At 48.9% G+C, this 13534-nt stretch overlaps 1 protein-coding gene across 1 annotated transcript in view; it reads right to left on the bottom strand.

Annotated features, from left to right (window-relative positions):
• Positions 1-13534, bottom strand: part of ASIC4 (acid sensing ion channel subunit family member 4) — a 96032-nt gene that overhangs the window by 22096 nt on the left and 60402 nt on the right. The window contains exon 3 of the mRNA XM_066611571.1: positions 774-918. Coding sequence (XP_066467668.1) covers positions 774-918 — 145 coding nt within the window. The remainder of the gene's footprint in view (positions 1-773; positions 919-13534) is intronic.

Raw genomic sequence — 13534 nt, forward strand, 5'->3', positions numbered from 1 at the left:
GTTATGATCTTCCCAAAACGTAGATGAAAAATTGCTAAAATTGTTACTTTAACAGTGTTTCAGACTAGAACAGGGAAGGGGCTCAGGTTCAAATCCCTGCTCATTCATGAAATTCCCTATGTCATTTTGGGCCAGTCACTCTCTCTCCGTACCTCGCAGGATTGTTGTGTGGAGTAGGGAGAAGCCACCCAGAGCTCTTTGGAGGAATGGTGGGAAATGTAATACATAAATAAAAAGATATTCATTTTTTAAAGATCACAAATGCATTGCTGGGATCACCAGGCTGTACATGCTGGCTCATCACATTTTGGCTAGCATCTTATGTGATATGTGCAAATGACTGATCCTGAAAGTACATTTGATTGATTGATTGATTGATTGATTGATTGATTGATCCCGCCTTTCTCACACACCAAAGGAGGGACCCACACCAAAGGGGACGAAAATCATAATAGATATTTTATGAATGTAATAAATCGCTTTATTGCTGTTCAGATACTGTGCTTCTTAACTCTTTGACTAGTGTATAATAGAACTTCCCATCACATGTCTTTTAGTGATCATGTGGATCACCTACACCTTACTAGCTGGCCTTTGGGGCTGGTCAGTGACATCTGTGATACATACCAGAGGAACTCTGGTACCAGGTGAGTGAGGACTGGGACAGGAAGAGAGAAGGCAGTCTGGGGGCAGGGGGAGGGGTAGTGCTGCTGGTCTAATGACTCCAGAAATTCCTCTCTTTGGTCTCCATGTAGCACCACCCCAGCTCTTACTGGTTTCTCTCCAGATAGGCAAGTACTCCTCCTGCTGAATGTCCAACATGATCTCCAACCCGTTGCCCATCCCGCTCTGGCGAGTCACCCGTGGTTTGTTCCTGTCACCATTGAATGTGTAGCACTTCCCATAGCGTGTGTAGACCTGCAGAGAAAGGGCAGATTAGAGGGCTGTAGTGTGCCTAGAAGATCAGCAAATACCGACCATGCCAGGGTAGCCAAAAGATGCAGGAAACTTTCTTTGCCAAGGTTATCTATCCAAAAAATGTTATTCCAGGTCTTGGTTCATCCCGTACTCTGTTTTATCTCAGTTTCACCACTATTTGTGCCTGACAGGCAGCCCAGCCCAATGTAAATCTCAGCATGTTGATGCAGCTATATCGGTGTGGGCTACACTTCATCCCATGGGGATTTTTGGCTGCTTTAGGTCTCCTCAGAGTAAGCTCCAGCAGCCTCAATGAGTCAACTTGAACCTGCACCAGCAATTTCACTGGCACAAGTCCTAATTGATCCATGCAGGTGGATCAGAACTGGGAAAGGGGTTTGGATAAGGTACACACCAGTGCTGATCCTACCCTTACTGGGCCTGATTTGCCCACACCATCCTATCTCTTCCCGTTCCACCCTCCCTTGCCCCTTCAACCCCTCCCTCCCCTGCCCCTGAGCTGGATTTACCTGCTCCGGCAGGCTTCTTGACGACTGCTGGTGACAGTGGGAAGGCTCTGGCCTTCCCGCCAGAGTGCCTGGGCCTTGCACTGTTGCTGAGTGCTTTATGAGGATCTTGCGACAGCGCATGCCAGCCTTTGTTAGAACTGGGCCATATTGCTGTAATCCTATACACACGGATCTGGCAGAAAGTCCTATTGAACATAGTGGCACTTACTTCTGAGTTAACATGTATAGGATTGCGCTGTAGGTCCCTTTGCCTACAAGCTGACTTCTCTATCCACTGGCTACAATCACATTGACTTTGTAGCCAGAGGGAGGAAGGGAGAGAAAGGGAGGGAAGGAGATACACCTAAGTGAGAAAGAATTCCATTTTTCAGGTGACATGCTGCATTTGTGAGCATCCCAAATGCACCAGGCTACTGTGGGAATCAGGAGCAGGACTCTTGTGACATATATTGTACCCTATGAATTATGTGAAGGAACCACATTTGCATTCTTAGACACTGTGTTTGTAAGAGTGTGTTGGGACATGCACACGCATGCCAGGGAGGGGTTGAAATAATTCACCACTGTGCAGGATCGCTTGCTTCCAGCCTGAGGGTAGGATGAGCAATAAATGGAGGGGAACAAACCCCAAGCAGGCAATCTGGTAGTACTCAAGTTGTGATGATGGCCTCTTACTTTTATGGGACCCACAAGAAGCTAACTTCCCCACAAGCCATCCTACGTGCTCCCTTTCTTTGTGTTGATCAGGGTGCATCACAATGCCGATTCCAATCATTCTACCACAAGCAGCTTTTTCTTTGGCTAACATCTGGCCCCATTTTCTCTGGGTCAAGCAGTGAGCACACAGAATCTGAACCATTTGCAAATCATCAGAAATATTTTTGTTGATTCTGTGGAATCCAAATACATGCAATATCCTGAGCATCCCAGTTCAGTATCTTAAACCACAGAAAATGTATAGTTTATGTCAAAACAAGCAGGTAGTTTATTAAGGCAAATCATAAGTGCACTAGGAATGCTTTTGAGATGCTAGAGAGACGCAATATTGATCGCCAAGAAAACAGAACTGAAATTGAAGCCAAGCCTGTATTTCTTCTTTCTCAGACCCTCATTACTGAGATCTACATTTTGGGTTTAGGGGGTCAATCTCAACCCACTTAACTGGCGTAGTGCTTCTCTCAAAACCTCCGTTTCCTTCAAACATTTAGTTTTTCCAGCTGAATCATTGTAATTCCCCTTAAGGGTAGTCTCATGAGCTATCCCGGCCTTTGCTACTATGAAACCATGATGAATCCCAATATGGTCTGAATAACCCCTACGGTTCCCCAAAACACAGTCTGAAAAACATAGGTTTAAAGAAAAAATAGTTATATTCCTTGTGCAATCTTGCTGGTTTGGGGAAATGTATCAGAAATAGGAAAGACACGTTTAGCCTAAATCCTATCAAACCTATTAATGTTTTGGGGAGCACAGAGGGCAGCAGTATAAAGGGTGAAATCATTTGTGACTTGCATGTGGGACAAAATGGATTAGGGTAGCCAATGACCCCATAGCAACATCTCCAGGCTTGTTGCCTGTGCCTCATTTTGTTCTACAGCTTCGCCACCCAAACCATGAAGCCTGTGAAGGGGTAGCAATAGCTTGAGTTGTTAAGTTAGGTAACCGCTCTGCCGGAAGGAGGAATATTGTCCTTGAACAAGACATGAGAGAGCTGAACCCAGAGACCTCTGCAGAGTCAGCATTGAGGTCAGCGCTACAAATGGACCACCAACTTTCTTGGTCTGCTATTTGGGCTCATAATGAGACAGCACCCTCTTATTCTAGATTGATTAGAATAATAGAATGACTATGACCGACCAAATCGAGCTGCTAACAAAGATGAGAATTAGAGCAACATTTTTGCAGCATGCATTGAAAAAGTGAAGAACTCCTGCCATGTACAATTCTTTAGCTTTCCCTATTGCATAAATAAAGAGGGATTAACATGTCTGAAAGATTAAGTGTTTTGACATGTGCTTCTGTATCAGCAATTTTCATTTCAGGGCACACTGACAAGGCACTAAAATGGTCAAGGCACACCATCAGTTTTTTTGACAACTGGCAAGGCACATCATGCTGCCAGTGAGAGGCTCACATCCCCCAATGGCCCTACTAATAAATGACCCTCCCCCAAACTCCCACAGCACACCTGCAGGTCATTTGTGGCTCACCAATGTGTTGCGGCACACTGGTTGAAAATTGCTTTTCGATATTCTCATGGCCCTTAGTCCCTCCTCCCCATAATTTGGTACAGAATGGAAGCCACTCACAGGGGTGAAGTCTTGAGGCCCGCAAGGCTTGCCATGGAAGTGACACTCCAGTAGCATGTCCTCAATCTGATGGCCCATGCGATGGAAGAAGCTCTCCATTGTGTGGGGAGAAAGGCGCGGTGGCAGGAATCGTGAGTAGTTGGCCAGGCGGCTAAGCCAAGGGCGTTGCTCTTCCGGCAGCTCCTCCAGGACCGTGGGCAGCAGTGAGTGGTTCTCGTAGGTCAGCCCCAGCCAGTGTCCTACTGAATATAGATCGGGCCTTGTGAGGTGAAGGAAGCGTGCTGGGTTGTGATTGCAGAATGTGACTGCTGGGAACTGCATCCATGGGGCCCAGCGCATGTGTGCTCTAGTGTGCACCGGCTTGGAGAGCAGGTATTGCATCCGGTTGGCTGACCACGTGCACAGCAGCCCCACTGAGGCCAAAAAGGCCCCACTCCAGAGGAGACGTCGTATCCATGACTGCCGGCGGGAGCCCATGTAGTGCAGCCCATGCAGCTTGGTCATTCGCAGGAAGCGGGTGGTGATTCTGGCCAGGGAGCCATCCAGCTTTGGCACCGGAGGGGATGCATCTGGGCAGCAGGACAGGGGCATCTTCAATAGCTGGAAGGCTCCAGGCTCAACAGATATCCTTGGGTGGATTGGAGCCCTGAAGGCAGGACGTCTTAGCTCTTCCCCTGGGCTCTACCCAAGGGAAGCTCAGCTTCTAGCCGGTAATGTTTTGCTTTCCGCAGGGAACCCACAGCCTCTTCCACCTCCACCGTGTGCCAATTGTGTCAGATGCCTCTAGCTGCTCTGTGATTAGTAAGAGGAGGGGCAGATCCCAACATCAAACACCTCTCCTTTGCCCTTAATTCCTCAAACATCTTCCATTTACATTCCAGGTGAGAGAGAACTGAAGGTACTAATGGAGTGCTTCATCCCCTGGGGTTGCATGTGTCATCCCCAGTGCTTTTAATTGGTTTCAGTGACCTCATGTTTGGGTCCCTCAAACACCTGCTGGTCAGGACCTCCTTAAGTAGAACAGATGGCACTTGTGTCCTATCCCACTTTTTAATAGTGTTGGTGGTGATGGGAGTGGGGGGTTGTGACTAAATTGCTAGGTTTGAGTACCAAATCCCATGCTGCTGGCTCTAAAAGATACTGTAGCTACCTCTTAAAATTAAAACTCTCATGACTCCCACTGTCATCGACCACTTACTTACTCCCAATATATCCCCCCACAATCAATTTCCTTTTATTTCTTAGGATCCAGGAAATTCCAAATTCTATTAAACCCCCCCCCCCCACTGTGTTCCGTGCACCAGCATTATTGCCAACAGAACCCTTTAATCAATACAATCTTCATCATGCAGGTGGGGGAACTAGTACAGTGTTCAAAGGGAATCACTGTCAGTTCATTGCAGATCCTCTGGCAGCACTGAAGCCTTGTTTGTTAGTGTCACATAGTGGTGGCAGTCTTACGGGTCTCCTCCCCAACACTGCTCCTAGCAGAACGCTGAGCATTCCAGAATCTCTTGGTACTACTATGATCTGGGAAGGGAAACACTGAATCAGAGCCAGGGTGGTGTAGTGGTTTGGGAGGTGGACTTAGACCTGGAAGATTCAGGTTCAAATCCCCTCTTAGCCACAAAAGCTTCCTGGGTGACCTTGGGCCAGTCACTTTCTCTCAGCCTCACCTACCTCACAGGCTTGTTATGAGGACAAAAGGGGGGGAGCAGCTGCGTACACCACCCTGAGCTCTTTGGAGGAAGGGCGGTATAAAAATGTAATAAATAAATATTGATTGTCTGAGGTGCATAATGCATTATTCACATGTTGCATTGCTGAAAGTGTTTTGGGAGGGGTATCAGGAAGGATCTCATGTGCTGTTTGCTCCCAGCCTCCAAATGTTCAGTTTAACACGTGCACAGTTCATATCCAACTGGCCTCTTTTAGCTCAGTTAGGAACCCTGGAAAAGCACGTGATCTCACTCCCTTCTACCACGTGTTCATTTCAGTGTATAACTAGCTCGACTGTCTCTGAGCTCCCAGGTGAAGTATTGCGTGCTGGGATTCCTGCTGTCTCCATAGTTCAAAGTGACTTGTTGCACACTGCATGTGTTTCTTGCATGATCTCACCCATGATGCTACATGCAGGGCTTGCTGCCGCCAATTCTAAGAATGAATATTTGCACACTGTATTTGTTTTCTCGATGGTCCAAAACAGAGTATTGCGGTGGCTGCCTCCATGGTCTGTGGTGGAGCATTGACTATTGATATTCCCATGCTCATAGACTGTACCATCATACTGTGGCCAAAGGAACTGCATCATCTACACTTCCACTCCAGACGTGGTCCTTCAGATCAGGAAGTAAGGATATCCATACATCCATCTCTCCTTTTGAGCCAGCTGAGGTAATCCGGCATCAAGCATAACCAGGTTTCGTAGTATTTTACTGCCATGACCACCCTGCTGGGCAACAGAATAGCCTGAGGCTATCCTGTCTTGGCTGTGTACATCTTACACTCTGCCCCCCTCCCACTGCATTAACCCAGCACAGTCTGCATCCTGAACTCCTTTTGTGTGGTCTTTCCATCCTTCTTTTGGAGCTAGCTTGTCCTGTTTTGCTTTCACTTAATCTGCCTGGGCACAGAATTCCCAGACCACCTCTGTTAAGGTCTGTTGTTCACAAGACATTCAGTGATCCAGCCACCCTTCAAGCCTGGGTGAGGTTCAAGGCAGCTGGAGATGGGACTCTCTGATGCTTCACGCATGACTCAGTCAGGACGCGTCTTGGTGAGGGCTGTCTGTTTACCCTGTTGTCAATCCTCCCATCCACCTGGCAGTGACACTAATTAGAAGCCTGCTCAGGAGCTTGTCATTTACTGCAGAGGAGACTGGGTGGATGTGGAAATGTCTTGCTTCTTTTTTAGCTTAGTTGTTTATACAACAGTGCAGTGATGCCATACATAATGGGGGTCAGGGTCAGCCTTAGGAGCTGTGGGGCACATTGCAAAACGTTTTTGTGGGGGCCCACATTCCTATTCACCAGGATAAGAACATAAGAACAGCCCCACTGGATCAGGCCATAGGTCCATCTAGTCCAGCTTCCTGTATCTCACAGCGGAGAAACTTGAACTCCAGAAGCTTGTCCAATCCCCTTTTAAAGGCGTCCAGGCCATACACCATCACCACATCATGTGGCAAGGAGTTCCACAGACCAATCACACGCTGAGTAAATAAATATTTTCTTTTGTCAGTTCTAACTCTCCCAACACTCAATTTTAGTGGATGTCCCCTGGTTCTGGTGTTATGTGAGAGTGTAAAGAGCATCTCTCTATCCACTCTGTCCATCCCCTGCATAATTTTGTATGTCTCAATCATGTCCCCCCTCAGGTGCCTCTTTTCTAGGCTGAAGAGGCCCAAACGCAGTAGCCATTCCTCATAAGGAAGGTGCCCCCCAGCCCAGTAATCATCTTAGTTGCTCTCTTTTGCACCTTTTCCATTTCCACTATGTCTTTTTTGAGATGCGGCAACCAGAACTGGACACAATACTCCAGGTGTGGCCTTACCTACCATCGATTTGTACAACGGCATAAGCCGTTGGATAAGGATAAGCAAGCCGTAGGATAATCTGTTGGATAAGGATAAGCAAGGCACCAGCCTTACTGATGCTGATTCACCAGCATCAGCAAGGTACCTAGCAGCGGTATCTCTGCCAGCGGTTTCGGGGGGGGGGGGGATTTCAAGCCAATCAGGCCCAGGGGCAGGTGGGTGTGAGGGCTACACAGTGGCAATACTCCACTTGCCATACTCTCCTTGTGACACCTGGGCATGGAAGATTCCATGCTGAAGTTTCAGTTACAGAATAAAATGTGGCGCCCCTCCAGGTGCACAACTCAATTTCACCAAAATGAACAAATTGCCCTAAGGCCAGCCCTGATTGGGGCCCTGTAATTTGGGGTTCTGGGACTGCCACAACAGTGGTACATTTTGAAGTAAAGGAGTTCATCATGACATCCCCCCCATAGCCAGACTCCCAAAACCATGTGATCAGTATGACTAACTCCCAGGTAAATTTGCCTGTTGTGGTAACCTTCCAGTCGAATCCTATCCTTTTCCCCCTGCTGGTGCAGCCATGCTGAAAAGGGGGGGGGGAGGCTTCAGAAGGAAAAGGGGATTTAAATGCCTTCCACTCCTTAATGACTCTCCTTAAACCTGCACCATTGATTTCTTCTCAGGGCAGTTCCTTAGATCAAAATGTTAAGGGCAGCACCTGAGCACTCTTGTGGATTAAGTCACTTCTTCTGTTTTAGGAGAAGTCCTGGAGTTCTCTTCCCCTCAACTACACCCCTGTGCAGTAGCTACCTACAGATTATATGACAAGATCCTGTCAGCCCTAGCATGCTCCAAACAGTCTGGGGGCCCCACAGTTTGCTTAGATAACTGGGAATGTAACGGTTGGGCACATACAAAGGGAAATTGGTGGGTGGGAGTCTGTCAGTTCTCTTCTGCAATTGCTGGGCCTGCCTCTAGGCTGTTTCCCCCACAGCTGAACTCACTTCTGGTTTTGAACTCAAGTTGAGGAGAAACCACATTTGCAGGGGAGGAACAGCAACCATGGGAGAGTTAAGTGATCCTGCTTGCCCACCAATTCTCCCCTGCTAATCCCCTTCCTTAGTGACATGCGGGAACCCAATGGGAACCCCATGTTTTCCTTTGTAGGGACGAGTTTGGCCTCCATACTTCATTCCAAAAGCAGCTAATCACTCCCACCAAGGGCAGAACTTCTAGGAAAAGTCCTCCAGGAGTTCTTCCCATTCCCACAGCCCCAGGGACACACAGTCGGGAGAAATGTTGAAGAATATTATAGTTCTCTGTGACAGATTGCCAGTTCCTTTTATACTTGCAGGACCTTTCCCAAAGGAATTTAATGAGTGCCTTGAGGAGCAAGTCCAACTTCTGGGCAATAGGCATATGTTATAGTGGTGCCATGCAGGACTGTTGCCCCAGGCCAATAGGACTGAGCAGTTGCCAGGGCCCAGATTCATTATGGGATCCACAGTCCAAAAGCCAATGCCACCATCTTGGACAGTGCTATGGGGAGGGACTTACTAGATCAGAGGCACCATGCACTGCCTCCACCCTGTATGGCCATGCTCCAAATGACAGTTCACCTTGAGAGAACATAATGGGCTCTCAGATGATCTCTCATTCACATTCTGCTTCTTTTCTTCCTTTACTGGCTGTGAAGTGACTTCCTTGTTCAAGACAGTCATGGGGTCTTTCCAGGTCAAGTTTTTGGAAGACACCTAAAAGATGGAACAATTTCTGTTGCTGTGATACCACTCTCTGATGGTACACAAGTCTCCCAATCTATTTCCTCATACTGAACTTCCTATTTCCCCAGATGTCCTTTCAGCCTGAGTGGAAAAAAGGGAGGGTGAAGGACAAGCTTGTTTTTTCCCCTGCCCAATCTCAAGTCACTATGTTTGGTTTCCAGCTCTGCATCTCTAATTTGCAATAACCTATTAGCACTTTTAACTGACTCCATAGCAACAGGTCCTGGGGTAGAGGTGGTTGAAACACTGGGAGCCTTGTCCTGCCTGTTCCTGTCCATCTTGGCCACACTGACTATTCTCACAAAGATGACCTCACTTCTCCTCCACTGAGGCATTTCTTGCTCTATCAGGGAAAAGTCAGTCACTCAGGGGGCTCAGGGCTTAGCCAGTGATCTCAGAAAAAAGTTGGGAGAGAAGGCTCAGTGGCAGAGCCAAAAGCCCCAGAACCCAGATCGGTGATGTCATGTCATGTTGTGATGGATGTGATGTCACTTCTGGGTTCGCTGAAAGAGAAGGTAATGGTAATGGTGGTGAGGCATGTTTGTGATCTCACTGCTTCCCCATTCTTTTTTCTTTGGAGGCTGAACCCCTTGTGATCTTGCTGCTTGCGATCTCGCTGCTGAGCCGCCAAAGAGAAAGGAACGGGAAAGTGGTGAGATCACAAACCGGCTGAGACAGGAGACAGTGATGACAGTGGGGTACGTTTGCAACATCACCGCTGCCCACCTGCTTTCTCTTTGGAGGCTTAGCCTCCAAAGAAAAAAGGAAAGGGGTGGTGGCAAGATTGCAAAGCTGCCAAAACACACCACCACCTTGGATAGGCCTCACTTGGCAACCCCTTCCAGCCTGGCACCATGGGTGGCGTGCCCCCACCCCCGCTTGCTGTGCCACTGAGAAGACTCACCAATGACAATGAGGAAAACCTTCCCACCAACTTTTTGAAAGTTCCTCACATGAATATTTGGTATCTCTTCTCTGTTCCACAAGAATGATGATCGTGATCAGGATGAAGGGCAATGTGTGATCATCTTTGATGGAGGAAGCTAAGAGGTGATGATGCCAAAGGAGAAGGCAGGTTTGGGTCTAATACAGATCACAGAGAATCAGGGAACTGGAGCCCACAACATAACTTGTTGTGGTCTCTTGAGGCACCTGTTTCTTGGTGCTGTTCTATTCCCTTCCTGCCTATTTCTGTTGTTCCTGTCACTCCCGGAGGCTCTGAAGTGGCTGCCTGCCAGCTTGCCCCCTGTCTAGTTTGCAGGTTGCCTAACGAGCCCTTCCTGATTACACACTCCACTCATTACCACCCTAATTCTGCATCACAATTAATTGTGGTAATTAATAAATATTGATTACAGCGAACAATTGAAACTGATCTCTCTCAGTAATTAAGCACTGCGGAGGTACCAGCCTCTTCTGTTTCTGACCTTCCTTTCTCCTTCAGGCTGTGGGAGCCAACATTTTCTCCCCTATGTTCTTATGGGTGCTAGAGTGCATATAAGACTTTGGGGTTCATTTATGCCCTACCAAGAAGTACATGAAGGGCGCAATCCTAACAATGACTTGGGCTGGCCCGGGAGAGTAGCAAACGTGCCGAAAAGCATGTTTGCACCTCTGTGGGAGGCAGCCAGGCCAGCGCTCTGAGAAGTGCCAGCCTGCGGAGGCTGACGGAACCTTCGGCGCCAGCCTCCTCCTGGCTGGTTGCATCGACCCTGGAGAGCCGACGCGACGGAAAAGGTAGGCATGGGGGGTGGGGAGGAGGAGGGAGAGAGGCGTTCCTGGGTGGGGAGAGGGTGGGCACGCGGGGAGCCAGAGGCGAGGCTGGGACCCGGAAGTTATGTCAGATCCCAATCCCTGTCCCCTGGGCAGAACAGAGCGGCTTCAAGTCACTCCGCTCTGCTCGGACTTGCGCTACCTCCAGAGGTGACATAGGTCCGAGGAGACCCATTGGGGCCAGCAGCCCTTAGCCAGGGGTAAGGGGAAGAGTTTCCCCTTGCCTCTGGCTGAGCCGCTGCTGGCCACAAACCTGCCTTGGATGCAGCGCAAGCCTCTTGCTCCCTACATGTGCAGAGGGTTAGGTCAGAGGCCTGGTTTGAACAAATGTCCTGGGCAAGACAGGTTGCCAACCACTGAAGCCACCCAGGCTGAGTTGCCAACTTTTGTTTCTGGTAGAATTCTTCCACCCTTAACATCTTCACCTGCTAAATGTCTTGTTGTGCCTAGTAAAGGCAGAAGAGCCCTGTCACAACAAAAAGTCGGCAAACCTAAACGGAAACATTTAGAGAGGCGGAGCGTCGGAAAAAGATGGGGACCCTTTCATACATATTTTTGTGGTACACCTAAGACATTTTTGACGTATATCTAAACAAAAAATAAATGTTACGTATGAACCTGAAAAATGTTAAGTACAAACATATAAGTACAAATGTTAAGTACAAACTCTGCAGACGCGTGTGGCCTCTGGGAACCAAGTGCCTCAGGAACTAAGTGCCAGGTAAGGCACGAGAGTTTAGCATCTGGGCGAGGAGAAGGCAAGGAGACCTCTGAGTTTTGGAGAAGGAGAGGAGGAGGAGCAGGAGGAGGAGGTAAGTGTACTCATTCTAACGCTTTGTCTTTCTAACTCCCTGTCTTCTAACCTTAACCTTACCTTTAAAGCAACCTTAAATCAAAATTGAAAGTTAGCACCTAAGGGAGGTACATAGGTCTACTCTGAGCAGGAGCAGAGTCCTACTCATGAGTAAGAGCAGAGTCCTACTCATGAGTAAGAGCCCAAGGGTCAGGCATTTAAATCAAAGTTGAAAGTTAGCTGCACCTAAGGTAGCACCTAATAGAAGGAAGGGAGGAGGATAAAGTGGAAAGCAGGTTTTTCTACTTGTTTAAATTAAACCTATACTTAACCCAGGTTAAACTTAATCTAAGTTAGAACATAACCTAAACAGGTCAGTAAATTGGGACACAGGATCTAGAGAGCAATAAATAATTAAACAAACCCAAATAAAAACTAGCTTGAGGTTACAAGAACAGAACTAGGAGGGAAAGAACCTAGGAAGGGCCAATTCCCAACCCATTAAGAGCCCCATTAGGCTAATCCAAGCAGTCCTTTCAGGAGCCTGCAGAGTAGGTCACACCCATCAGCAGCCGTTTGCCTTCCTGAGCTTTTGTAAACTCACCTGGGAAGGCCAGCCCCCTTTCAATCAGGAAGGAAGGAGGGAGGAGGAGCCAGCCAGGAGTATAAAGCTAGGCGGGCCATCGCATGAGGCTCTCTGCAGACACGTGTGGCCTCTGGGAACCCAGTGCCTCGGGAACTAAGTGCCAGGTAAGGCACGAGAGTTTAGCATCTGGGGGAGTTCAGCAGCAGAGCGAGGAGGCCAGGGCCCCATACACTGCCCTTCCTCTTCCCTTGAGAAAAGGGCTGCTATCCAGTGTACGGTTTTTAAAAGGACCCCTAAATAAAACAACAACAACAACAAAAAAGCTATGCAGTCAGAAAGCCAGCAGCAGGGTGGGGGCTATCCAATGTTCTGCATCGAGTGCCACATGTATGATTATATGCCTCTGGGGCATAAGTCATGGGTGTGTCCTCGGTGCAAGGAGCTCCAGGGTCTCAGGGATCGCGCCCGCTCCCTTGAAGCCTTGGTGGCCGACCTGGAGAAGCGCAGGCAGCCAGAGGAGGACTGTGGGGAGACTTCCGGGGACGATCAGGCTTCGTCCCAACCTCAGGCGTGCAGCTCCTCGGCTGCCCGGGTGGGAAGTCTCGGGACTGGAGGACGTCATCCTGGAGAGGAGGGAAACAATCCCCTAGGGGGGACCCCTTCTCCAGGGGATGGGCCCGTATCTGAGCGCACTCGGGGTACTCCTCGGTGGGAGGGGGGTCGGGGGCTTCTTGTAGTGGGGGATTCGATTATTAGAAACATAGAGAGGGGGGTTTGCGACGGATGTGAGGACCGCATGGTGACTTGCCTGCCTGGTGCGAAGGTTGCGGACATCACTTCTCGTCTAGACAGGCTAGTAGACAGTGCTGGGGGAGAGGTAGTGGCTGTGGTGCATGTCGGCACCAACGACGTGGGCAAGTGTAGCTGGGAGGTCCTGGAGGCCAAATTTAGGCTTTTAGGCAGGAAGCTGAAAGCCAGGACCTCAAAGGTAGCATTCTCTGAAGTGCTACCTGTTCCACGCGCAGGGCCAGCTAGGCAGGCGGAGATCAGGGGTCTCAATGCGTGGATGAGACGGTGGTGTAGGGAGGAGGGGTTTAGATTCGTTAGGCACTGGTGAATGTTTTGGGACAAGCGGGGCCTGTACAAGAGGGACGGGCTCCATTTGAACCAGAATGGAACCATAACATATGGTGCATAACATTAAAATGGTGCATAACATTAAAAAGGTGGCAGAGCAGCTTTTAAACTGATCCCTGGGGGAAGGCCGACAGGAGCCGAGGGGCATCCGGTTCGGGACTCCTCA

The sequence above is a fragment of the Tiliqua scincoides genome, chromosome 1 (assembly GCF_035046505.1).
Source record: "Tiliqua scincoides isolate rTilSci1 chromosome 1, rTilSci1.hap2, whole genome shotgun sequence".
NCBI classification, from domain to species: Eukaryota; Metazoa; Chordata; class Lepidosauria; order Squamata; family Scincidae; genus Tiliqua; species Tiliqua scincoides.